Source organism: Hemibagrus wyckioides, linkage group LG19, assembly GCF_019097595.1.
Source record: "Hemibagrus wyckioides isolate EC202008001 linkage group LG19, SWU_Hwy_1.0, whole genome shotgun sequence".
NCBI lineage: Eukaryota > Metazoa > Chordata > Actinopteri > Siluriformes > Bagridae > Hemibagrus > Hemibagrus wyckioides.
Genome location: NC_080728.1, coordinates 19,076,410 through 19,101,302, shown reverse-complemented (window position 1 = coordinate 19,101,302; position 24,893 = coordinate 19,076,410). Strand labels below are relative to the sequence as shown.

At 41.6% G+C, this 24,893-nt stretch overlaps 1 protein-coding gene across 3 annotated transcripts; it reads left to right on the top strand.

Moving 5' to 3' along the window:
* The first annotated feature begins 4,838 nt into the window (after nt 1–4,838).
* igf1 (insulin-like growth factor 1) lies at nt 4,839–24,893 on the top strand. Of its 3 annotated transcripts, XM_058417367.1 has the most exons (6): nt 4,841–5,175; nt 6,035–6,203; nt 20,434–20,615; nt 21,840–21,872; nt 23,458–23,510; nt 23,775–24,893. In XM_058417367.1, exons 1-6 carry the CDS (start codon nt 5,143–5,145, stop codon nt 23,836–23,838), a joined length of 534 nt encoding a protein of 177 aa, XP_058273350.1. In that variant the 5' UTR covers nt 4,841–5,142; the 3' UTR covers nt 23,839–24,893. The 3 variants fall into 3 exon arrangements, with proteins under 3 accessions (XP_058273352.1, XP_058273350.1, XP_058273351.1); XM_058417369.1 differs by lacking the exon at nt 23,458–23,510 and having other exon boundaries at nt 4,839–5,175; nt 21,840–21,867; XM_058417368.1 differs by lacking the exon at nt 23,458–23,510 and having other exon boundaries at nt 4,842–5,175.

Sequence of the window (24,893 nt, the reverse complement as noted above, 5' to 3'; positions counted from 1 at the left end):
TGACACTAACACAGACACTGACACTAACAGACACTGACAATGACACTGACACTAACAATGACACTGACACTAACAATGACACTGACACTAACACAGACACTGACACTAACACAGACACTGACACTAACACTAACACAGACACTAACAATGACACTGACACTAACAATGACACTAACAATGACACTAACAATGACACTGACACTAACAATGACACTAACAATGACACTGACACTAACAATGACACAGACACTAACAATGACACTGACACAGACACTGACACTAACAATGACACAGACACTAACAATGACACTGACACTAACAATGACACTAACAATGACACTGACACTAACACAGACACTAACAATGACACAGACACTAACAATGACACAGACAATGACACTGACACTCACACAGACACTGACACTAACAGACACTGACACTAACACAGACACTGACACTAACAGACACTGACAATGACACTGACACTAACAGACACTGACACTAACACAGACACTAACAATGACACTGACAATGACACTGACACTCACACAGACACTGACACTAACAATGACACTGACACTCACACAGACACTAACAATGACACAGACACTAACAATGACACTGACAATGACACTGACACTAACAATGACTAACACAGACACTAACAATGACACTGACACTCACACAGACACTAACACTAACACAGACACTAACAATGACACTGACACTAACAGACACTGACACTAACACAGACACTGACACTAACACAGACACTAACAATGACACTCACACAGACACTGACACTAACAATGACACTGACACTGACACTGACACTAACAATGACACTGACACTCACACAGACACTGACACTAACAATGACACTGACACTAACACAGACACTAACAATGACACTGACAATGACACTGACAATGACACTGACAATGACACTGACACTAACAATGACACTGACAATGACACTGACACTAACAATGACACTGACACTAACACTGACACTAACAATGACACTGACACTAACACAGACACTGACACTAACAATGACACTGACACTAACACAGACACTAACAATGACACTGACACTAACAATGACACTGACAATGACACTGACAATGACACTGACACTAACAATGACACTGACACTAACACAGACACTAACAATGACACTGACACTAACAATGACACTGACAATGACACTGACACTAACAATGACACTAACAATGACACTGACACTAACAGACACTGACACTAACAGACACTGACACTAACACAGACACTAACAATGACACTGAGTGACACTGACACTCACACAGACACTGACAATAACAATGACACTGACACTCACACTGACACTAACACAGACACTAACAATGACACTGACACTAACAATGACACTGACACTAACAATGACACTGACACTAACAGACACTGACACTAACAATGACACTGACAATGACACTGACACTCACACAGACACTAACAATGACACTAACAATGACACTGACACTCACACAGACACTGACACTAACACTAACACAGACACTGACAATGACACTGACAATGACACTGACAATGACACTGACAATGACACTGACACTAACACAGACACTAACAATGACACTGACACTAACAATGACACTGACAATGACACTGACACTGACACTGACTAACAATGACACTAACAATTACACTGACACTAACACAGACACTAACAATGACACTGACACTAACAATGACACTGACAATGACACTGACACTAACAATGACACTAACAATGACACTGACACTAACACAGACACTGACAATGACACTGACACTAACAATGACACTGACACTAACAATGACACAGACACTAACAATGACACTGACAATGACACTGACACTCACACAGACACTGACACTAACACAGACACTAACAGACACTGACACTAACAATGACACTGACACTAACAATGGCACTGACACTAACAATGACACTGACAATGACACTGACACTAACAGACACTGACACTAACAATGGCACTGACACTAACAATGGCACTGACACTAACAGACACTGACACTAACAATGGCACCTCCACTAACAGACACTGACACTAACACAGACACTAACAATGACACTGACACTCACACAGACACTAACAATGACACTGACTCACACAGACACTGACACTAACAGACACTGACACTCACACAGACACTGACACTAACAATGACACTGACACTCACACAGACACTCACACAGTCACTGACACCAACATTCGCACCGATACAGACATCGACACTGACTCCAACATTCGCACCAATACAGACATCGACACTGACACTGACTCCAACATTCGCACCGATACAGACATCGACACTGACACTGATTCCAACATTCGCACCGATACAGACATCGACACTGACACTGATTCCAACATTCGCACCGATACAGACATCGACACTGACACTGATTCCAACATTCGCACCGATACAGACATCGAAACTGACACTGACTCCAACATTCGCACCGATACAGACATCGACACTGACACTGACTCCAACATTCGCACCGATACAGACATCGACACTGACACCAACATTCGCACCGATACAGACATCGACACTGACACCAACATTCGCACCGATACAGACATCGACACTGACACTGACTCCAACATTCGCACCGATACAGACATCGACACTGACACTGACTCCAACATTCGCACCGATACAGACATCGACACTGACACTGACTCCAACATTCACACCAACACTGACAATTGCACCAACACAGACACTCACAACAACACTCGCACCGACAGTGACACTTTCAGACACTGACAATCGCACCGACACTGACACTCGCACTAACACTGACAATCACACAGACACTGACACTCACACCGAACACTTGCACTGACTCTGACAATCGCACTGACACTCACATCGACACTGACACTCGCACCAACACTGACAATTGCACCAACAGTGACACTCGCACCGAGACTGATGCTGAACACCAACACAGATACCTACACTCGCACCAACACTGGCACATACACAGACACTCACACAGACACTGAAACTGGAGACTCCTTCCATAAATAAGCATCTTCTTACGCCTAATCAATTTACACTGTCTTTAAATCAGTGCCACTTTCATCAATCAGTTTCACATCATTACTGAAAATAAAGAAAGAGCGAAAGAATTCACCTTTCATCTGCAGAACTTTTACCTTCCGGATATCTGGATGATGTAGATTCCTGTTAACTTTATCATGGAATATTCCAGATGCTTCCGAGGGGTGAATGAGTTCAGGTAACACAGTGGAGGGAATGAACTGAAATGTCATGACCGAGTCTTGGAAAAAGAGATGCACTCTGATGGAAGAATCATATATATTTTATTGATTAGATTTGTAAGGTATACAGTTCCAGACTGCTGGGGAGAGATAAATATGTAGTGAATGGTTTTAAAAGTTATAATATATTCTGAAACACATACATGTGAAGGTTGTCTTTTCTTTGCATAGAGTAAGAACAAGTCTGTGAGGAAATGTGAAATTCATCCACATCCCAAAGCCTGAGCGTTTTTTTTTCTTTTTTTTGTGATGTGATGCGAATGGACAGCTTTAGTTTGGACGGCACGCTCATGCTCTAGGTGGGAGGTGACAGCTTATTCCCAGCAGTGTGACCTCCTCTCTCTCTCTCATTCTCTCTCTGTCATTCTCTCTCTCTCTCTCTCTCTGTCCATCCCTGAAATGTACACGGTGGCCTTTTTTCCCTCTGCGGCTTTGAGTCATGCCTCACTCCAGCGTGCCCCAGTGGAGCAAAACCTTTCTAGGAACTAGGCTCTAACTCTCTTTGCCCTGGTAATGAATGTGCCGTGTGTTCGTGAGAGAGCCGAGAGAGCTCATTCCTCCACGGTCAGCCAGACCGACATGGACAAAAACTCAGCCGAGCAGCCAGACAAAGCATCCATCACTCACGCGCAGATGATCCCGTGCAAATAAATACTCTCTTCTGTAAGCCTTTTTTTTTCGGGTGCACCTCACATTCACCGAAGAGAAGAGAAGAGAAGAGAAGAGAAGAGAAGAGAAGAGAAGAGAAGAGAAGAGAAGAGAAGAGAAGAGAAGAGAAGAGAAGAGAAGAGGCGTTTAGCCGAACACTTACATCTCCACCGATTGCGTTACCACCCTCACCTTCACCTTCACCGTGCTGAATTAACAGCTACGGGGGTCTCACGGGTTCCTGACTCGGAAGAACCAAACTGTACTTCAACAAGTCTCTGTGGAGCTTTGGTTAGGCAAAAGCTTTAAAGGTACATCAGCCATGTACCTGCCAAAGGTGTAAACAAACATATATCATACCTACCACAGCAGCACGTGCACACTTGATGGTTCCATCACGTCGGACGCTAGGCTACAGTTGTACAATTTGGAAGCTTTATTAATTAATTAATTATTTAATTAATTGATTAATTATTTTTTTAAAAAAAGGAAGTACAGAGAAGCTGTAGGAACGCTCTAGGTGTTGATTCAGGACCGAGTCTGAAAATCTAAAGTGCGTAAAACAGGTTGGGAATAAAAAGACGCGTAAAAGCGCACGTAGCGTGACTGTTCAACACACACATGCGCGCACGCACGCGCGCACATACACAGTGTTTCGGGTGGCACTGTGAAATCCCAAGAAGAGGAAGAAGAATCGAGCGGGATCTTTGGACAGATCAAAATTCAGTCCTGTTCTAAGAAACGGGGAACAGGGGGAGGGATGACGTAATTTGAAATCGGGCCCAAAAATCCTCAGCGAATAACTTAGCACACACGAGGTAGCGGGCGAGTGCTGCCCCAGCTGTTTCCTGTTGAAAATGTCTCCGTAATGTAGATAAATGTGAGGGATTTTCTCCACTAAATCCGTCTCCTGTCCGCTAAATCTCACGTCTCCGAATCGAGCCTGCGCAATGGAACAAAGTCGGAATATCGAGACGTGACACCGGCACCGCGTTTCCTCCTCGCCGCTTCTTTTCTTCCAGCTTTTTTAAAAAGAAATTTTTACATTTTCATGTCTATATTTTTTTTTAATTATCATATTTTTTAATTTTAATGACTTTGGGACAAGTGTTTTCTCCGGACAGACGCTGGGATGTCTAGAGGACAATTGGGTGATGTCCTAAAGGTAACTTCTCACATTTATTAACAACAACAACAAATTATTTGCAACCTGCCTCAAATTTAAAGCACATATATCTGTTTAATTGTAATTTAAAAAAAAAAGATGCTCGTGCACAAGAGCAATACAGAAACATTGTATTGCTCTTGACAGGGTGTTAAATCTTTTTTTTTTTTTGCATGCATGCATGCACAGATTAGACGATGCGCCCTGACAAACTTTGTGCACGCTTTTTTGGGGGATAAAATCGGTTGTGTTGTAAAAGCTGCATCAGTTCATTCGCATGACCGCACAAGTTCTGCTGGAATCCGTATTGCTGAGTGTGCATGATATTAGAAACGCTGTTGAATCCGTGAACGCGCACAGACGTCGATGCGTAAATTGCACTTCTGGTCTTTTTTTTTTTTTTTTTTTTTTTTTTTGGTGAGTGATTATTTTATCAGCGCGCGCGATAGATAACCTGAAGCTTATAAAAAAGAAAGGAAGAAAGAGGTTAGGTTGTTTAGTTTTTTTATTTGTTTGCCTATAGGCTATTTGCAGGGATCGTGTTTAATACTTTGGATGCACGTGCCAGCATCTTCAAGGTGGGGCGAATAAATAAATAAATAAATAAATAAGTAAATGAAAACTTTTTCATTGCCATATAACATTTCCAGATTTTTCTCCAGTGACTTGTTATGACGCACGAGCCATGATTATTTACCGGGAACATGACGGAGTTAACTGTCTGCTTGTGATAATTGAGTGTTAAACGGCGTGTTGTCTTGGGCTGGGTTTCAGTTTGAAGGCTCTTCAAGTCTCTCTCTCCCTCTCTCTCTCTCTCTCTCTCTCTCTCTCTCTCTCTCTCTCTCTCTCTCGGATGCAGTGGACCATGCGCTGTGTGTCTCGCGGCCGCGCGCTCGCCCGGCTGCTGCTGCTGCTGTGCGCGCTCGCGCTGACGCCGGTGGAGGCGAGGGCGGGGCCTGAGACTCTGTGCGGGGCGGAGCTGGTGGACACGCTGCAGTTTGTGTGCGGGGACCGGGGCTTTTATTTCAGTAAGTGCAACTTTTTTATTTATTCATAAAGACTTCCTTTGCTGCTGTTCCTCCGCCCGCTGCTGCTCCTGCTGCTCTTCTTCACCGTGCTGCCAGAAGTGCTAATGTGCTCCTCATAAATAAATTAAAATAAAAGAAATGCAAGCTTTCGCTTCTGGCTTCAGTTCGATTTAAATGAAAAGGCTTTCAGATAACTTGCTCTCTCCAGGGTTGTTACAGTATATCGACTCTGATGCTCAGATAACGATACCAAATACCTGATATAGGAATAATCCAATGGCTAAATAAATAAGTAAATTATATATTATCTTTTAATAGTAATTTAAATAATAAATTATTTATTTGTTTGTTTGTTGACTGATTTATTAAATAATAAATAGTAGATGATCCCAGGCCTGAGCTTTGGTTTGTGGTGAGTTTCCTCTGTGCAGGATTTTCTCTGGGTTGTCTGCTTTCCTCCGATCTCCCCAAAACATGCTAGTGTGAATGAATGAGTGTGTGAGTGAATAAGTGTGGAAATGAGCGAGTGAATATATGTGTAAATGAGTGTGGAATGAATGAGTGTGTGAGTAAATGAGCAAGTGAATGAGTGTGTCAATGAGTGAATGAGTGTGACAATGAATGAGTGAGTGAATGAGTGTGTCTGAGTGAGTGAGTGAACGAGTTTGTCAGTGAGTGAGTGTGTCAATGAGTGAGTGAGTGAACGAGTCTGTCAGTGAGTGTGTCAATGAGTGAGTGAGTAAACGAGTTTGTCAGTGAGTGAGTGAGTGTGTCTGAGTGAGTGAACGAGTGTCAGTGAGTGTGTCAATGAGTGAGTGAGTGAGTTTGTCAGTGAGTGAGTGAGTGTGTCAGTGAGTGAGTGTCAATGAGTGTGTCTATGAGTGAGTGAACGAGTTTGTCAGTGAGTGTCAATGAGTGAGTGAGTGAACGAGTTTGTCAGTGAGTGAGTGAACGAGTTTGTCAGTGAGTGAGTGAACGAGTGTGTCTGTGAGTGAGTGAATGAGTGTGTCTGTGAGTGAATGAGTTTCAGTGAGTGAGTGAGTGAGTGTGTCAGTGAGTGAGTGTGTCAGTGAGTGAGTGTGTCAGTGAGTGTCAATGAGTGTGTCTATGAGTGAGTGAATGAGTGTCTGTGAGTGAGTGAGTGTGTCAGTGAGTGAGTGTGTCAGTGAGTGAGTGAGTGTCAGTGAGTGTGAGTGTGTCAGTGAGTAAGTGTCAATGAGTGTGTCTGTGAGTGAGTGAATGAGTGTCTGTGAGTGAGTGAATGAGTGTGTCAGTGAGTGAGTGAGTGTGTCAGTGAGTGAGTGAGTGTGTCAGTGAGTGAGTGAGTGTGTCAGTGAGTGAGTGTGTCAGTGAGTGAGTGTCAATGAGTGTGTCTGAGTGAGTGAGTGAACGAGTTTGTCAGTGAGTGTCAATGAGTGAGTGAGTGAACGAGTTTGTCAGTGAGTGTGTGTCTGTGAGTGAGTGTCAATGAGTGTGTCTGTGAGTGAGTGAATGAGTGTGTCTGTGAGTGAGTGTGTCTGTGAGTGAGTGTCAATGAGTGTGTCTGTGAGTGAGTGTCAATGAGTGTGTCTGTGAGTGAGTGAATGAGTGTGTCTGTGAGTGAGTGAGTGTGTCAGTGAGTGAGTGTCAATGAGTGTGTCTGTGAGTGAACGAGTTTGTGAGTGAGTGAGTGTCAGTGAGTGAGTGTCAGTGAGTGAGTGTCAGTGAGTGAGTGTCAGTGAGTGAGTGTCAGTGAGTGAGTGAGTCAGTGAGTGAGTGAGTCAGTGAGTGAGTGTGTCAGTGAGTGAGTGTCAATGAGTGAGTGAGTGAATGAGTGTCTGAGTGAGTGAGTGAACGAGTTTGTCAGTGAGTGAGTGAGTGTCAGTGTGTCAGTGAGTGAGTGTCAGTGTGTCAGTGAGTGAGTGTCAGTGTGTCTGTGAGTGAGTGAACAAGTTTGTCAGTGAGTGAGTGTGTCAGTGTGTCAGTGAGTGAGTGTCAGTGAGTGAGTGAGTGTGTCAGTGAGTGAGTGTCAATGAGTGTGTCTGTGAGTGAGTGAATGAGTGTGTCAGTGAGTGTGTCAGTGAGTGAGTGTCAATGAGTGTGTCTGTGAGTGAGTGAACGAGTTTGTGAGTGAGTGTGTCAGTGAGTGAGTGAATGAGTGTGTCAGTGAGTGAGTGTGTCAGTGAGTGAGTGTGTCAGTGTGTCAGTGAGTCAGTGTGTCAGTGAGTGAGTGAGTGAATGAGTGTGTCTGAGTGAGTGAGTGAACGAGTGTGTCAGTGAGTGTGTCAATGAGTGAGTGAGTGAACAAGTTTGTCAGTGAGTGAGTGAGTCAGTGAGTGAGTGTGAATGAGTGTCAGTGAGTGAGTGTGTCAGTGAGTGAGTGTGTCAGTGAGTGAGTGTGTCAGTGAGTGAGTGTGTCAATGAGTGAGTGTGTCAATGAGTGAACGAGTTTGTCAATGAGTGAACGAGTTTGTCAATGAGTGAATGATTGTGTCAGTGAGTGAGTGTGTCAGTGTGTCAATGAGTGAGTGAGTGAGTGAACGAGTGTGTCAGTGAGTGTGTCAATGAGTGAGTGAACGAGTTTGTCAGTGAGTGAGTGAACGAGTTTGTCAATGAGTGAATGAGTGAGTGTGGCAATGAGTGTGTCAATGAGCGAGTGAGTGAACGAGTTTGTCAATGAGTGAGAGAAAGTATATAATAAGTGTATGAATAAATGAAATTATGAATAAATGTTTCATGAGTGAGTGTTTATAAGTGTTTAGTGAGTGTTAATAAGTACATGTGTGAATGAGTGCATGTGTGAATAAGTATGAGTGAGTGTGTGAATAAGTATATGTGTGATTCAATGAGTGTGAATGAGTATGTCAGTGATTGAGTGGATGTGTGAGTGCTTGAATGAGTGTGTGAGTGAATGAATGTGTGAATGAATGAATGAATGAATGATTAAACAAGTGAATGTGTGTGAGTGAATGAATGGTTGAGTGAATGAGTGTGTGAGTGAACAGTCTACACAGCAGCTAGGATGTAATGAGTCTACAGTCGAGATATCGCACTATATCATGATACAGTATCTCTTCAATCTGACTCACTCATAATAAAACACCAATATAGCATGAGTCTGTTTAAATACTGTGGTCTGGATGATGAATCAGGATCAGAGATCCGTGCTGACAGAGAAACGAGGTGCGACCTCGATGCGATAGCGCAGTGTGGCTGAAGCTCTGCGAGAGAGAGACTGAGAAAAGAGGGAGGAACCCAGCGGAGAACATGGAGCACCCCTGTAATTTCTCTTCCCTCCTGATACTTAATTCATGCGCTGAAACCAACCCCTCGAGTGTGTTTGATGTGGAGAACACGGAGGCACAAGGTGTTCTCTGACTCGAAGAGACGCTCTGGAGCAGCTGGAGAGGTTCGTTAAGTAAGATGCCTTAAATAATTTGTGTGGTGAAGAGAAGAGGCATGAGTCTGACTAGAGGGAAAACGTGGCTCGCTGTCTAGCAGACTACAGGAGAAATATCCGGGGTGAGGAACAAGAGAAATGTTTAAAAATCTGTATTTATGTAAGGGCAAGTTCGTCTCTCCAGTTGTTACTCGGAATGTGGTCGGGATGATTACTCATCCCTAACAAGTGATAACCGGTGATGCTACGTATGGGACATAAACTGTTATGCTAATGAACAGATGATACAGATTTAGATGTATTTCCTTATTTTATTCCCCAACAAGGTTTGGCTTGGGAATCGACATGCTGTCAGAAATTAAACTAATTAAACTAAGCGATTATATGCTAAGCAAGCAAAGCCATCATAAATTATGTTCGTTTACATACGAGGTTCATGTTAGCAAGTGACAACACTTATTTATTTTCATTGTATGTCCAGTCTACCACACGTAAGACCAAACATCAGAGCGATATTTAATCTAGTTTTTCTCTACGCAAATGAGGTATGATGCGCTAAAGTGAGGAAAATCCAATCACCTCTTTGACCTGTGGATCCTTCACCTCTTGCTCACGGCTGGTGGTTTCATCTCATCATTAAATGCGTCCAGAGATTTAGTGTTGAAAAATAAACCGTGGAAGGAAGCAGCAGAGATTGTCGAGGTCTCTGAGGAGAGTATGTAGCTATAGCTAGCTTGCTTTGCTAGTCTGCCAGTGAAGCGAGTGATATGTCATATGCAAATCAAACAACCAGGTACTTTGTATTGTGTAGATTTTCATTGAAAAAAAAAATATGCTGGAAAGGTCACGGTTATAATCAGAAGCTATGAGTGAGAGTACTACACCCAGGGGGTGCTGTTTGAGCACCTCTTTTTTTGAACATGGCTTAGAAACAGAAATAGAAATAAAACTAGCTCATATAGCTGAGATAAAACACAGGTATTTGATTTTTTTCTGATTTGTGCAATGCATTAATCAGTTAATCCCCTAATTATGGAACAAAATCAAGGTATAGACAAGATAAGGATAGTTATATGGAAGTGTGATATCTAATTTTTGTGATTTAAAAGAAATCATCCATAAACCCAACAATAAAACAACACAACAATAAAAACTAAACGTTATCGACAGTCTATCGCCAATGATGTGAAATTTCTTCTTCTGGACAGATCTAAAGACGCGTGAAAGTCTCGGTCTCGGTCTCAGCCTCGGTCTCAGTCTCAGCCTGTCGCTCTGACATGCACTCGGCTTTGCGTTCTGACAAGTGGATGTAAGGCGGCACCGAAAAAGATTCATTTTACACTCGTTGTGTAAAAAGTCGAACCTGAATGAAGCTCGAACTGAGAACGGAAAGTTACTTTTCCTGTCAACAGCCACGAGGCTGTTCAGTGGTCAAAAAAAGAGGAGTTGGCCAGATCCTTTATGGCCTTTCGGTGACCGAGGGTTTGTTTTTTCTCTGAGCCGGGTCCAAAGCAAACACATTTACGGTAATCTGAACTTTCTGTGAAACTGTTGCATCATTACCGCATGCTGAAAGTGGAACAGGACTGGCCGGGTACAGCGCATAAACCCAGAGGTTTGAGTTGTTAAGTGGAAATTATTAGGACACTGCTTCAATGTTGAGTTTTATTACACAGGAAGGATTATTTTAGTAATCAGCTAATCTGGGCGGTAGATTATAGACTCTTTCACTGGAGAGATTTTCCCAAAGCAAGAATGCCAAATGAGGATTTTTGTTAGTGGTGAGATTTGAACTCACAACCTTCTGGTCACTGCTACAGACAGCTCCCTAACCATCACCACCACATCAGCCTGCCTGCCACGTCACTGCTAATGACTCACATTATCTGATTTTTCTTTTCACAGGAGCCATAAAAACTAAGGTTTTTATCCAGAGTTTAGCTTTAGGTCGTTTTCGCACTTGCATGTTTGGTGGCCGAGACTTCGGTTCGTTTGATGCAGAGTGAAAGCTGTTTCCGAGCTCGAGAGAGCTCCAGAGGTCATGTTTCTTTTGAACATGGTGGTCTGGGGCCTGCTGTAACAGAACCATGACCTGTGTTTTGTGTAGTGTGTGAAACGTGTATGGTCAATGCTTATGGAGTAAAGTGATGTGATTTGGTTCATCTAGTCACGTTACTACCTGCACTGGATAAAAACTGGACTTGTGCAGTCAAGCTACGCTGAAATTCAAATGCAAAGTTGTGATTATAAGCCCCACCCAGAAACAGGCCAGGAATCACTTCTTAGTGAGGATTTGAGTTATCAGAACAACACTGTTACAAATAATGGTTCCAGAAAGAACCAAAAAGGGGTTTTTACTGTGATGTTATAGAAGAACCATTTTTGGTTTCATAAAGAACCTTTCGGTAATTAGTTCTTAGAAGAAATCCTTGTTTCTGAGTACCTAAAAGCATCTCCAGAACATTTACAATGAAGAACATTCCATGGGTTTTAAACCACAAATCCTGACAAAGACCCATTAAGAACCTTTGTAAGGGTGTGCAGTAAATAAGGCAAGTGAAAGAACCATTTTAAGTTCTGTACAGAACCCTAAAACAGAGGGTTCCTTCTGTGGTTCACCAAAGAACCTTTCATTAAAGGGTTCATGAAAGAACCCTATTTTTTCTGAGTCCAGATAGAACATTTTTATAGTCTAAAGAACCCTTTTTCACTAAAAAAGTACCTTTTGTTCAAAGTAAACGTTCCATGATTGTTAAGAACCGCAAACTCTGACAAAGAACCATTAGGAACCTTTATTTTTAAGAGTGTACATGTATAAATCAATGGGAAGAACCTTGATTTAGGTTCTGTATAGACCCATTGATATTGAACCCTAAAAGCAGAGAAATCCTTAAAGAAACTTTTTGTAAATGGTTTTTAAGAGAACCCCATTTTTCTTAGTGCCATAAAGAACATTTGTGTTGGCTAAAGAACCTTTTTTTCACTACAAAGAACCTTTTTATGCATTAGAAAACCCTTTATGGATGTTATGAACCAGAAACCCTGACAAAGGACCATGTAAGAACCTTTATTTTTAAGAGTGAAGTGTGAAAATACCCTCGACACCATTGATACCATTGTCCAGCTGTTGGCTCACAAGCTTCTTCCTCTACGTATTTTTCTCCTTCCACCAGATATATTTGGTTGGACCTCTGGAGGAACCCTTAAACCAATGGTACTAGTTGCATTTTCTGGTTCTTCTACCTTTAGAGGAAACCCTTAAACATACCCTTGAAGAGTCCGCCAAGTACAGAGACAGTTAAATGTTAATTATTAAATGAAAGGCATGAACCGTTCTAGTGTAAGTGTGCACATTAAGAGCTAAAGAGCATCTTGGTACCAGATGCCCTGTGAAATACCACGTAGAACCCCAAAACAGAGTATTTCTGGATCTCTCTCTCCAAGTATAACTTTTTTAAGAGACTATTTAGAAACAAGAACATTTGAAGAACCCTTGAAGAGTTTTAAATATGTCCTTTGTTAATACTTGGGTTCTTTAAGGGTTTTTTAACCCAATTAAAGGTTTTTAGCATCTAGAAAAGGGTTCTGCTTTGAAACCATATCTAAAGGAACAACTGAAGAACCCTTAATTGTAGGTTATGAAATTGGCCAGGAGACAGGTAGAAGTACCAAAGCCTAGAAGTAATTAGCAATTCTTCAGAGGTTCTATCACATACCACAAGCGTTCTTCAAAGGGTTCTATATGCGATCGTTGGATAATTGAGGGCTATAAGCATAAAAAAAGAGACTGATGTGGAAAGTACTCTAATACAGGGCTGTGAACCCTTCCAGAAACTTAGAAGAAAGTATCAAGTACTATGAGATTGTAGCTTCTACAGGTTCTTTAAAAAGTGTTAACCCTTTAGCAAGGGTTTACTTGATAATTAAGGATTCTTAGCTCCCAGAAAAGCTAAAAGGGAACCATTTTTAATAGGAAAACACTGTTATATGGTTCTACAGAGAACCTTTAATGGGTCTGCCAGAAGGACACCCTTAAATGTTCTACATTTTAAAGAGTCTATCATCAATTGACTCAATAAAGGATTAAAAACAAGGTTATGTTAGCATTAGCTAGAACCAGAGTGCTAGACAGAGTGCTAGATAAAACCACTCCTGGCTGTTTGTTTCTTTGCCAAGACAGTAATAACGAAGCAAACTCAAAGTCCATTTCAAATCTCGAGTCTGAAAGGTTTCCTGCGAAAGGAAACGCATTTGTAATGCATAATGCATGCATGAGAGTTTTCTCAGTGAGCTTATTATACACGCCTAATGATGCATTCCCATTTTTTTCCAGAATCGGATTAACGTGTGGAAATTCCATCTTCGCTGTAAAGGAGATTATAAAATCTTTATCTGGGAAGAAAAAAAAAAGTTGAGATGACAGTGCACATAAAAAAGTAGGTAGTGACGTGTAGCACTGCTTTCTTTTCTTTCTTTTTTTTTGAGGCTTGCGTGCTAATCGTTGGAAGCTGCTGTAGGAACAGCAAATCAACTACAAACACACACACACACACACACACACACACACACAGATTCGGCTCTGATCCCAGAGCAGCCAAGGATTATGAAGGATTACAGGATGATTAGGATGTTCTTCCTTGCTGGACGCAGGCAGATTGCGCACATAAAAGCCTCCTGGGTAAATTTTAGTGCCATGATGAAAAGTGTTGATTTTCCATTGACAAATGAAATGGAGACTAAACACGCAGGTTATCGGATATGACAAAAGCCCAGGATTTCATCCAACTTGTAGAAAATGATACTTGACAAGTTTTTCAAAATCACACAGAGTTTTGAACCGAGACACTTAGTGTGACATCATAACACGTACTCGGTCAAATCCCATGAACATGAGTACAGCCCCTCACAGAAAGTCACTACATGTGTATCTTTACTGCTAGGAGTTTAGAAGAAGAATCCTGTGCTTGTGATTCCAACAATTGGAATAGTTTTCCACTAAGAAAGATGTGAGCATTTTTGGCTGCAGCAATCACAAGAAAAAAAAGAAAGAAAACATCTGCGAACTTAAATATACACGATGCACAATAGTGGCATCTGGTGGTCAGCAACGGAACTGCAGCCATTATTCCACTGTTGATCTCTTCGTACTATTCTGTTAGTTTTTATAAGGGTTTTGTTTTATGTGATCGAATTGTGTTGAACAGTAAGCTACAAAGCTAAACCAAGCTACAAACCCCAGTTGGAGTTTTTCTAAGCTTTTGTACCAGCTTTTTAGTGTTATGGACTCCAATACAATACAGTGGAACTTTGGCATACAAATTTAATTGTTTCTGGAGGCGAGTTCTTATGGTGAAAATTTGTATTGGGAAATGAATTTTCCCATAAGAAATAATGTAAATGCAGATAATCCGTTCCAGCCACCCAAAAATATTAACAATATGACCAATACGAAGTGTATGTAAACTGTATGGCTGCTTACAAAGAACTGACCCAAGCCAAGCATTCCATGTCAAGGCTCTTCATAGGGCTAAAAATAGAACAGACCACCCATGCCACCAATCTGTCAACAAAAAAACGCCCGAAAAATCACCTAGCTGTTGAATGCTGGTATCGTGGGTTGACTCTTTTGAAACAATTTTCGCTGACTGCAAATTTATTTTTAAAATTCATAAACTCTCTTTGCTTGGCTTTCCACTGACGCTAACAAGTTTTAATCGGCTCCCGGACATACATGCAACTTAGCCAGTGTTCAGGTTGGTTCATTCATTTGCTAATAGTGCTTTGTATGCCATTGCAAATTTTCTGCAAAATTGTAATTCTTAAGGTGAAAATTCGTAAGGGAGGGCATTCATATGCTGAGGTTCCACTCAATAGTATAATACAATACAATACAATAATATGATGATTTATATCTATGCATTTAACTAGCTAGCTAAGCTACAGCCAGGATTCAGTGACACATCTGAAGTGTGCTGTAGCCATCAGATGTTGTGTAAATCTGTCTCACACAAGAAAATATGTCAACCTACAGAGTCAACTCACAGCTAATAAGCCACGGCATGCGACTTTCCAGCCCAAACAATCCCATATCAGTGACGTTCTTGGATTTCCTGAGAAGCTTCACATCTTCTTTGCCATGTCGAGTGGTACTTTAAAAGTATCCCTATAAGACTGCATAATGAACGCTGATGCCAATAGAAAGCGAAAGAATTTGGTTTGGCTCTAGGTGTTCGTCATGCCACTGATGAGGTTGTTTCCAGGGCTCGAGCTGCTTTTGTGGTCCCCAGTGCTCCGTAAACAATCCGTGTGCTCATGACTGCTCCTGGAGTCTAGAAGGTTTTTTTTTTTTTTTTTTTTTTTTTTTTATAATAACCACAGCGAGGCAGTAAAAGTCAGCTCCCAAAAGTGCCACTCTAGAAGACGCTGCTCTTTGCCGAGTTCCTTGGAGCAGAGGGAGTCTTGCACAGTCAGCTGAACAATCAGGCTACTGCATGTTGGCCACCAGCCTCTTTTAGAAGCGTGAAATGTCTCGATCTGAGAAGTGATTGTCTGAAACGTTTTGGCCGTGAAGCGAATTTCACAAATCGTACAGAAAATGTTTTCAACCAGAGTTCAACCGGAGCCAAATCCCGTTGTAGGTCGGCTGCACGTGAGCACCACAAATCTGGAAGGCTGAAAGACTGCACATATCTTCTCAAGCTGCTCAGTGTTCTTGGAGTGGAACACAAACCACCTCAGTAACAGATGCCCTTGATTGACTGCTACACTGGTTACAATGAATCAGCAAAGCCGATGCCATACAACACATCTGGAACTCTAGCGTGGATCCCAGCAGTAGTGTTCCAGTTCGCTTCATCCACGCCAGGGTTTCACCCACAGTATTGTCACATTTTAGTGTTTTCCATGATCCCAAGTCACCTGAGGAAACTCTTCAGCAGGACCAAAGTGGATGAGTTACACCAGAATGAGCAGACTTATAGAACTTCTGGAGCAGAGTCGAGATTTTTTTAAGGAACCCAGGCTTACTCTGAGGGAAGCTGAAAACCGAAGTTCCACACCTCACTGCATGAGTTAGACACAAAACAGAACATAAACGTCTCTTCATGGAGACACAAAACATGTTTAGACGTAGACCCTGGTTATCTGGAAGACCCTATGAAAGGTTTATTACTACAGAAACGATAACGCATCAGAATGAGAGTTGCTTTTATAGAAAATTAATCAACACCTTCTGACCAATCAGAATCCAGAATTCAACAGTGTTTTTTAACGCTATTTAAATCTAGTATTGCTTCCTAGTGTGTGCAGTCAAGAGTGCTTGGCTTATCCTTCTCAAGGACACTAAGAACCGTTAATTATCCAGTAAACACTTAAGGAAACCTTGAAGATTTCTTCAAGCACCAAGACTGTTAGCTGAATATTAACTGTTCTAGTGTACATTTAGAGGAAACTGTAAAAAATATCATGTAGTGTAGTGTTTCCTGATCTTTATCTCCAAGTAGAACCCTTTTAGTCAACTTTTAGAAACTTTGAACCTATGAAGAAAGTTTGAAGGACCTTTGGAGTTTGTTCCAAATATTCGATCCTGGTAATATCTACGCTATTGAGACAATATCTACACACTTGAGGTTCTTCAACAGTTCTTTAAGGGTTTATTAACTAATTAAGAGTTCTCACCTGGAACCATGTCTGAACACTTGAAGGAACTTCCAAAGGAATAACTGAAGAGCTCTCAAATGTTGGTTCTGAAATTGTCCATGATTAAATTTTGAGAGAATAGGCCCAAATTTGTTAGCATTAGCTGCAGGAAGAACCCTGTTTTTGCTCAGCGTATAGGTTCTAACAGGGCAGAAAGCGATCTACAGAACATTCTCTATGTTTCACGTCTATCTCTGAGTTTACTTCCCAGCCTTATTCAATCAAGCAGCATGCAATCCATACGAGGACCCTCCTAATAAAAAAAAAAACACACACACACACACACACACACACACAAGTGAAAGGAACACACACACACAAAAGAAGTCTAATGTGGCCCACATGTCGGCAACTGAAAACAAGAAAAACATCAAAACAGCTCCATCCAACCATATTGTGTGTCATTACTTCAATTGACTATGATTATAAGCATAAAAGGTTGTTTACTCGTTTTTGTTTATGATGCTTCGGCAATGGCAGGGAAAAACAGCGGATGTTAATTTGGGAGGCCTTTCTTTCTTTTTTTTTTTTCTTTTTTTTTTAATGTTTGGAAAATCATCCAGAAAGCAAATCTGCTGTCTTCTGACAACCTGTGCGAATGTGTAATCACAAACTTGGGCTTCAATTCTCCTTCTTTCGCACGCAAACAGCATCTTCAGCTAGAACAGAGAACTTTGATTTCTAATCCTCAAGCATACGTTAGCGTGAAAAAAAAGAGCACTGGAATGCTTCGGGGGATGTAAAGGCGAACAGAACGATTCTTACGATCTCCGTTACTTTCGTCAAGGTCAAACGCACAAACGTCCAGCTATTTATAGGGGAATCCGTACTTATAATTGACTGAACGAACCGAGATACTGCGAGTAAACATGTGCAATGAACAGATGACTAGAAACAGAAAGAGGGTGGAGCCAGTGGGGAGTTACTTATTTTCTTCTGACACTTACGAAGCGTTTAAAACGTTGACTCCTTCCATAAATATCTCTTGTCAGAGAGCGACACCATAACAACCTGCAGTTATGGAGAATGAATCAACACCTCACTCACAAGAATGGTTTTATTAGATGAGGATTAGTCATTTAGATCTTATACAGAAAACTTTTAAATTAATATTATATTTATACACAATGTTGTAATTTTACATATTACTTGTTTATATTTCTGCTTAAGGGTGTACAAACTTTTGCACTCAACTACGAGCTGAGGCAAATTTTCCTTAACTGCTTTTTTTTAAAAATTCAAACCAAGAAATTTGAAAGCAATTTAAGTATCCATGTTACATAACAGTAAAAAAAAAATGTAATTACACGTAAATACACATAGAGCATGCATGTCATTTAAAATGCACAAAACGTTCGTCGGTAGATTTGTGGCTTTGGTGTAGTTTTGGGCGTAGCGTGTCGCACCCATGGGCTCGGAGGTCTGCAGGGACTCATGTGTTTCCTAATGAAAGCCCCTCTCTTCCCGAAGCACCGTTGTCAGTGTGGAGCAAATCCAGAGCAGAAGTTAATGCACTCTGTCAGCACTGGCAACCCGGCGAGCCAAGAGCTATTAACTCTGAAAGGGAAAGGCATTTCCTTCTTGTAAATGCCATATTAAATTATTATTATTTTATTTGGTAACAGGGAAAAGCCTATCAGAGCTGTGGTGCTCTAGGTGAGCAGGGAATTGTTAGTGGAGACCAGGAGACATTATAAACACCACCGGAAGGGGGAGATTGGAATTCACTGTGTGTGTGTTTGTGTGTGTGTGTGTGTGTGTATGTGTGTGTGTTGGAAAGAGCCGACTGGAAAAGAAACGACTACTGCGTCACTCGGGTGCCATAAGGGACCTCATACATAACGCTAATTAACAGATCTGTGTACTATTATGACCCTTTATAGGAAGTCTGTGCAAAAATCTACTTGATAAATTGATAACTTGATGACCGCCACCTTGTAACTCGACACCCTTATAAATTTGATAGCCATGAATATTTAACGATTAAGCTCTTTCATGTTCCTGCAGAGTGTATCATAATGCACGTAACGATAGCACCTGATACCCAGCTGGATCGTTATTAGATCGGATTTGATGTGTTCTCAGGAGATGTTAGCACCGATCTGTATGTGTTAAAGAAGAGGCTTTTATTTGTCACATATACAGTATAGTGAAATTCTATTCTTTACATATCCCAGCTTTGTAAGTTGGGGTAGGAGTAGCTTTGGAGGAGAGAGGGCCTTGCTTGAAGACCCACAGTGGCAGCTTGGCAGTGCTGTGGCTTGAACATCCGACCTTCCACTCAACAACCCAGAGCTTTAACCATTTGAGCCATCATTAGTACAAGAGCTCAAGTGGTTAAGGCCCCAGCACTATCAAGCTGTCACTGCTGGGCCCTTGAGCAAGGCCCTTAACCCTCTCTGCTCCAGGGCAGCTGCATCATGGCTGACCCTGGGTTGTTGATTGGAGGTATGGGGTTCAAGCCCCAGCACTGCCAAGCAGTCACTGTGGGTCCTCAAGCAAGGCCCTTAACCCTGTGCCCTGACAAGGAAGAGACATGCGAAGAAAGAATTTCAATGTGCAGTAATGTATATGTGACAAATAAAGGCTAGGTCGAGGGGAGTCTGAAGTCCATCCCAAGTGACTGTGGTCACAAAGTGGTGGACACCCTGGACTACTCAGTCACACACTATGGAAAATGTTGAGATGTCAGTCATTGAACTGGGGGAGAACCCGGAGGGATCCCCTGAAGCATGGGAGAAATCTGCAAATGCATACTTGTCTTAAATTATGATGTCATCATGCTGCACCAATGAACTTTCGCAAAACCTAGTATAAGGAAGCTTGTAGAGACTCAGTAGTGTACAAAGGGATGTTCTTTTATTTAAAACAAATGCATGACAACTGTTCAAATAACTTTCAGGTCACAATTAATCAACCCTACTGTTTTCCCGACCAAAAATTAGTTGTGTACATATTTTCTTTGATGATGCTTCCACTCACTTCCTCTCCAGTGACCCAGTTATCATCCAGGAATGTGGAAGTTTCCAATGGTTTAAAACACAAAAGAAAACCTCAGGATCTGGACAACAAACTGACCATCTGCTAAATCACATAGTGTTTGATTTAGTCATTTTGTCCTCATTTGTTTTTTTTTTCTTGCATGCACAACAGGCAAGCCAACAGGCTACGGCCCCAACTCACGTCGCTTGCACAACCGTGGCATTGTAGATGAATGCTGCTTCCAGAGCTGTGAGCTGAAACGACTCGAGATGTACTGTGCACCAGTCAAATCTGGTAAAACGCCACGATCCGTACGAGAGCAACGGCACACAGACACGTCCAAAACACCAAAGGTGAGATTCAGTGTGCAATCAAATATAACAAATGGCTTAGTTGTACTTCTTTATAAATTATACACATGATCAGCCATAACATTAAAACCACAAATAAATGGGCAAGTGTAAGAATCTGAGTGACTTCCACAAAGGACAATCTGTGAGGTCTAGACCACTGGGTCAGGTCATCTTCTCCAAGTGGTTAGTACCTATCAAATGTGCTTCAAGCAAGGACAACTGGTGAACCAGTGACAGGGGCATGGACTCCCAAGACTCACTAGGAGTGAAGGCTTGTCTATCTGGTCTGATCCTACAGAAGAGCTACTAACTAAATAAGGAGTGGGATATATTACAGCAGTTCTCAGTTCTCGAAGTTGATGTGTTAGAAGCAGGAAAAATGGGCACGTGTAAGAGTGACTTTGACACATGGCCAAGATTGTGATGTCTAGACAACTGTTAGACCCTACCAAAAGTTCTCCAATGAAGAGTAAACGGTGATCCAACAACAGGGTCATGGACTCCCAAGATCTGGTCCATTCCCACAGAAGAGCTAGTGTAGCACTGAAAATGTGAAGGCTGGCTCTGACAGAAAGGAATCAGGTCACACAGAGCATCACAGCTTGCTGTATATGGAGCTCTGTAGCTGCAGAGCGTCAGAGTGACCATGCTGACTCCTGTACACCACTGAAAGACCCTACAATGGACATATCAGCATCAGAACTGCACCAATGGAAGAAGGAGGTCTGGTCTGATGAATCAGGTGTTCTTTTATATTATGAGGACATCCAGGAGTGTCACTTACCTGAGGAAGAGATGGCATCTGGTTGTGAAGAAGGTGAGCTGGAGGAGGCAGTGTAATGCTCTGGGTAATGTTCTACTAAGAAACCTTGAGTCCTGCATTCATGTGGATGTTACTTTGACACGTACCATGACCCAAACATTGCTGCACACCAAATCCACACCTTCATGGCAGCAGACCAAATAAGATCTATGGAGGCTCCATCTCCGACTTTAAGGATCTGCTGCTAATGGTAATGTCTTGGTACCGGTTGCCACAGCACACCTTCAGAGGTCTTGTGGAGTCCATGCCTTGACAAATCGAAGCTATATTTTGGTGGAGCTACACAATATTGAGCAGGTGGTTTTAATGTTATGGCTGATTGGTGTATATCTTCAGGATCAATCAATTCCTATGTGACCTCACTGGTTCCAGATGTTTGTAATTTTCTTTGCTTTTCACAGAAACCTATGCCTGGTCACAGCCATACATGTAAGGTATGTGTTTTAATTATTGTTATTATTATTATTAGTAGTAGTAGTCACAATGTTACCTGATTTATTTTTTTCGGCCAAATGACCAGTGAATCTCCACATGACTTCTGCAGCTTATATTTAATATGGCTGGTAATCAAATGGAAAAAAAAAAAGTAAGAAAAAAAACACCCTTATGTACCTTATTACCAACTTATTAACAGGGATGAAGGTTAATAAGTGAAATTAACATGTGACATCAGCATCCATTAGCTAGCGTTCTTTAGAAAAGCTATCTCTCTCTGTGCGTTCAACTGCTCGGAGATCTAGCTTTTGGAAACTTTCTTGACCTTAATTCTCCGCTGTATTTGACAAATAAGACGTTTCTTAAGATGTCTTTTGTGTTAAATAAAAGCTGGTGATCTACAGCAGCAGGAAGCGGAACGACCCTTAGCTAGTGCTCTGAATTTATGTGAATTTTTTATTTTATTTTATTCTTCCTATTCAACACATTGCTTCCGATCTGCAGTGCCAGAGTGTGATTTGTAGTGTTGGCGTGTCGGCTGAGTGCTTGAAGTGTTTCATTTTAGCCAAAATATTAAAGCACTGAATTCAATCCAAACTCCTCCAGCCATTTCATTTTAAGTTCTTTTTGACGGATGTAATTTATACACAAATACGTCCAGCTAGATTTTTTTTTTTACAACTGCATTTGTTTTGTAACAGTAACGTTGATGTCTCACACCTCCAGGGCTTCAGATTCGATCTCGATCCCGAGTTAGCTCTGTGTATTTTCTCTGGGTTCTTTGGTTTCCTCCCAACAATGTGAAGGTGTGTGTATTGTGCCATGCAATGGTTCAGTGTTCCCAGAATACCAGGAAATCTATAGCAACCACTACTGAACTAAAGACAAAAAAATTACACAAGGGGAAAAAAAGCTTAAATACCCCAGATCCTGGGTTCCTCTTAATGACATCATTAATAATTTTATATTTTATTTATTTATATTTTTTTAAAGGGGCAAACTTCCCCTTTAAATGTTTGCTTGCATGCTTTTTAGAGCACTATATAAAAAAAAGGAAACCATTAGCAGGAGATGTGGCTAAGTGGTTTTTGTGGTAGACCTGCAGTCTCTCTCTCTCTCTCTTTTTCTCTCACACACTCTCTCTCTCTTCCTCTCTCTCTTTCTCTCTGTATCCTGTTCCCATATGTCATGTACAGGAAGCTCACCAGTTTCAGCACGATCCTCACATGCTGGCTTACTCTTCATAAATTTTACATCCTAATCTCTCTGCGCTGAGTCACTACAGTACAGAAGGAGGTTGTGTTTCTAATCTCCCGCATGATGAAACTAACTCGTTCATTAAAAAACGTGCGTCACATACTGGGTTACATCACAGTGCTGTTGATTTGTCAAGTCAGAATTAAATCAAACATTGTGCTCTTGCTTTTCAACAAAGAAAAATGTTTAGCACTTGATATGGTCGCAGTCTTGTGGAAGGAAATGTTTCATTCATGTCATATTTATAGAAGGAGTCTCCAGTGCTTGCTTTGTTTAGATTTTACACTTTGACTGTAACGTGACAGGCTGCGTTTTCTTGTCTTCAAGAGAGCGAAAAAAAAGAGGATGGTGAGGGAACGTCGGTTAGTAGCTGCTAAAACGTAAGTGATAACAGGAACTGACTTTGCTGGACGTTCCACAAACATGCAATGTAACTATAAATGGATAAGAATGACTGATATATCTTTTTTCATTTTTTTTATTATCATTTTAAAAATTGCTGCGATGAGGAATAAAACACTTCGGGATTATAGGAGAAGCACTTCGGAGCATGTCTCCCAAGCAAACGCCAACTCCCCCCCCCCCCGCTCCCCGAGGTGGTTTATTCCTCTGAAGCTTACGTCGCTGTGTTTTTTGCATTTCAGGAGGTTCACCAGAAGAACTCGAGCCGAGGGAACACCGGGGGGAGGAACTACCGGATGTAGTTAAGAGGTGGAAATAACGGACAGTGCAGAGAAGCAATGCAAGAGGAAAACAAAACAAAACAAAAGAAAAAAAAAGGAGAATGGACCAGCTTTATGTACATACACCCGTAAAGACTGACTATTTTCGACACTGCACCATTCCACACTGGGGAGGGACAACATCTGTCCAAACAGCAAAATTAATATAGCTGCTAAAAAGTGTAATATAATAGCAGCTGCTCCATATTCCGGCAGTGGGAAAGCTCCTGTATGTATAAGAGAGCCACTGGAAACTTTAATCGACCCAAACTCTTTCACTTCCTGATGGGTGGGATAGAGCCAGTGGGTCACTGGAGGAGAGGTGAAGGTTTTTTCTGTGTCATGGGTGAACAGAACGTTGCAATGGTCCCTCCTACACACACACAGACACACACACACAGACATGCCTTTGCAATTAATTCCAGATTGCTGCAATCCAGTGCAAAATTCAAGTTGGCAGAATTTCAGCACCATTTCTGATTAAGCTTTAGTGGAAAGACAGTACACAAGCTCTAGCACTGATGAGGAATATCTTTGTTTTTTGTTTTCGAGCTTCATCGGAACAATCCGAGAGCCGTTTAGACAGAACGCTCGTTCAAAACAGACGCTTCCATTTCAGGATGACGAACGCGGCTAAGCAGGAGGACGTCTTTTTGTTCTTAAAAGAGGAACCGTATGGAAAGGGTTACAGAGGACTAATGGAAAGGCAACCGTGTCTGACATTCAACTCATTCGACTTCAGGAAGCGATGCCGCTTCGATGATTATGACATCAGACTGCATGATTGGTTTTTGAAGAAAAACAAAAAAAAAGCCAATATTTTCCACCAAAGCATGTACATCACATAACACAGTAAGCGTTTTCACTAAAACCTGGCAATATTATACAAAAGATGCAAGCAAAAACCCAGTGGAACTTCTCACACAACCAACATCTCTGAGAAATACAGGGATGGACAAATCACTAGCCCTGAGTTTGTGTCTGAGATTTTAAAATTTAACTCGTTGCTGTCGAAAAAAATAAATAAAAATAAAACGCTCA